At 38.4% G+C, this 2,073-nt stretch overlaps 1 protein-coding gene across 1 annotated transcript; it reads left to right on the forward strand.

The window, feature by feature from the left end:
* The first annotated feature begins 206 nt into the window (after positions 1-206).
* Positions 207-1,028, forward strand: LOC142449511 (olfactory receptor 7A10-like). The gene has a single exon (XM_075550938.1). It carries the CDS (start codon positions 207-209, stop codon positions 1,026-1,028), a length of 822 nt encoding a protein of 273 aa, XP_075407053.1.
* Positions 1,029-2,073: the final 1,045 nt, after the last annotated feature.

The following is a 2,073-nucleotide window of genomic DNA, read 5'->3' on the forward strand; positions in this document are numbered from 1 at the left end:
TTAATTGTTAAAATTATAAATGACAGCATATCCCTTAAACTGTTGTTAACAGCTTATGGCAGAGTTTGCAATGCACTTTTCTCTTTCCAAGTAGTTTCGTCAGCTCCATGGAACGAGCAAATGACACTCAGATTCCAGAATTCATCCTTCTGGGGCTTTCTGAAGAGGCAGAGCTGCAGCCCCTCCTCTTTGCACTGTTCCTCTCCATGTACCTGGTCACCTTCACTGGGAACCTGCTCATCATCCTAGCCATCGCCACAGACTCCCACCTCCACACACCCATGTACTTCTTCCTCTCCAACCTGTCCTTTGTTGACATCTGTTTAACCTCCACCACCATCCCAAAGATGCTGCTGAACATCCAGATGCAGAAGAAAGTAATTACATATGAAGACTGCATCACCCAGATGTACTTTTTCTTACTTTTTGCGGTCTTAGACAACTTCCTATTGACAGTGATGGCCTATGACCGGTTTGCGGCCATCTGTCACCCACTGCACTACACGGTTATCATGAATCCAAGATTCTGTGGCCTCTTGCTTCTGGCCTCCTGGGTATTGTCATTTCTGCAGTCTCTATTAAATATTTTATTGGTTTTGCGACTGTCTTTTTGTACAGAACTGGAAATCTCCCATTTTTTCTGTGAATTTAATCAGGTCATCCATCTTGCTTGTTCTGACACATTCCTCAATGACTTAGTCATGTATTTGACAACTGGAATTCTGGGTGCTATTCCATTCAGTGGGATCCTAGTCTCTTACATGAAGATTGTGTCCTCCATTTTGAAAATTTCATCAGCTGGGGGCAAATATAAAGCCTTTTCCACCTGTGGGTCTCATCTTTGTGTGGTTTCCTTGTTCTATGGTACAGCTTTAGGGGTTTATCTTAATTTTGCCGCTATTGAAAACTCCAGAGCAACCGAAATAGCCTCAGTGATGTACACTGTAGCCACACCCATGCTGAATCCTTTTCTCTACAGTCTGAGAAATAAAGACATAAAGAAAGCCCTTAGAAAACTTTTCAGCTGAGAAACATCGTATAGAACAGAAACACATCATTAATTTTAATGAGCTACTTTTGAAAAACAAAATTCAAAATAATAAAAAGCTGTATTATACTTTCCTTAGTTCTAACTGTGCTTATGTTCATAATTACATCTCCTAAATATTTAAGACATAATATGAAAAATTGAAGACATAATATGAAAATACTTCCATTGTATTTTCTTTAAAATATATTTACTTTAACCATATTGTCACTTCAACATGCAATTTTTAAGGTGCTTCAGGTATAAATAAGAAATAGATTTTTCATTACTAGCCATAGAGGAATTGCATACAATTATCACAGGGACCAGTGCTCATTATTATTATGCTGCGTAATTGAAAACAGGCACAGAATTTCTATGATTCGTATTTTGGAAAGCTTTTTTCTTGTGATTACATCTGTCTTAACCCTTCAACCCACCTGGGTTATTTTCTTTATACTGTATTCCTGTTGAATATTTTGGGCATGAAATTTGTAAACCTGTTTTTGTTAAATTATTCAAAGCACTAGTGAAAAGTTCAAAGATTGAAAATGGCTTCCAGAACCACACTGAAAATCACACCACTAAGCATGTTCGTATCTCTTCTATCATCAGAAAGATGGTGGAATCAAGAAGACTGACGTTGTTGACTTCCTGTACATGATCAATCTTCTGGCATCCAGGTAGTAGGGATTTTTGTTGTAATTGTTAGTTGAAGACTATCAGTTTCAAGAACTCTCTAGACCTCCATTAGTTTAGCAAAGGTATTCATATCCCTTCTTGGCATCAATGATACTACTGGAAATTGGCCTTAATTGTGTCAAAGGAACCCAGTGCTCTCCAATAATGCTTGACCACAAAATTAGCTTCACCCAAGCACCTATCTCACTTTTGCCCTTGAGTTTCTCCCTGCAATCTCATCAGCATCTCAAATAATGACTGGTAAAATTTTGGATTTTCATGAGCCAGGAGAATACAGCATCCTGTATTTTCTCTGCACACAGAGAGCAGGTCTGTGGAGTTAAGATTGGGGCTACTTGAAAGAT

Source organism: Tenrec ecaudatus, chromosome 1, assembly GCF_050624435.1.
Source record: "Tenrec ecaudatus isolate mTenEca1 chromosome 1, mTenEca1.hap1, whole genome shotgun sequence".
Taxonomy (NCBI): domain Eukaryota; kingdom Metazoa; phylum Chordata; class Mammalia; order Afrosoricida; family Tenrecidae; genus Tenrec; species Tenrec ecaudatus.

What these genes read in the sequence shown, in the direction of transcription:
- LOC142449511 (XM_075550938.1), top strand. Translation starts at nt 207, where the DNA reads ATGTACCTGGTCACCTTCACTGGGAACCTGCTCATCATCCTAGCCATC.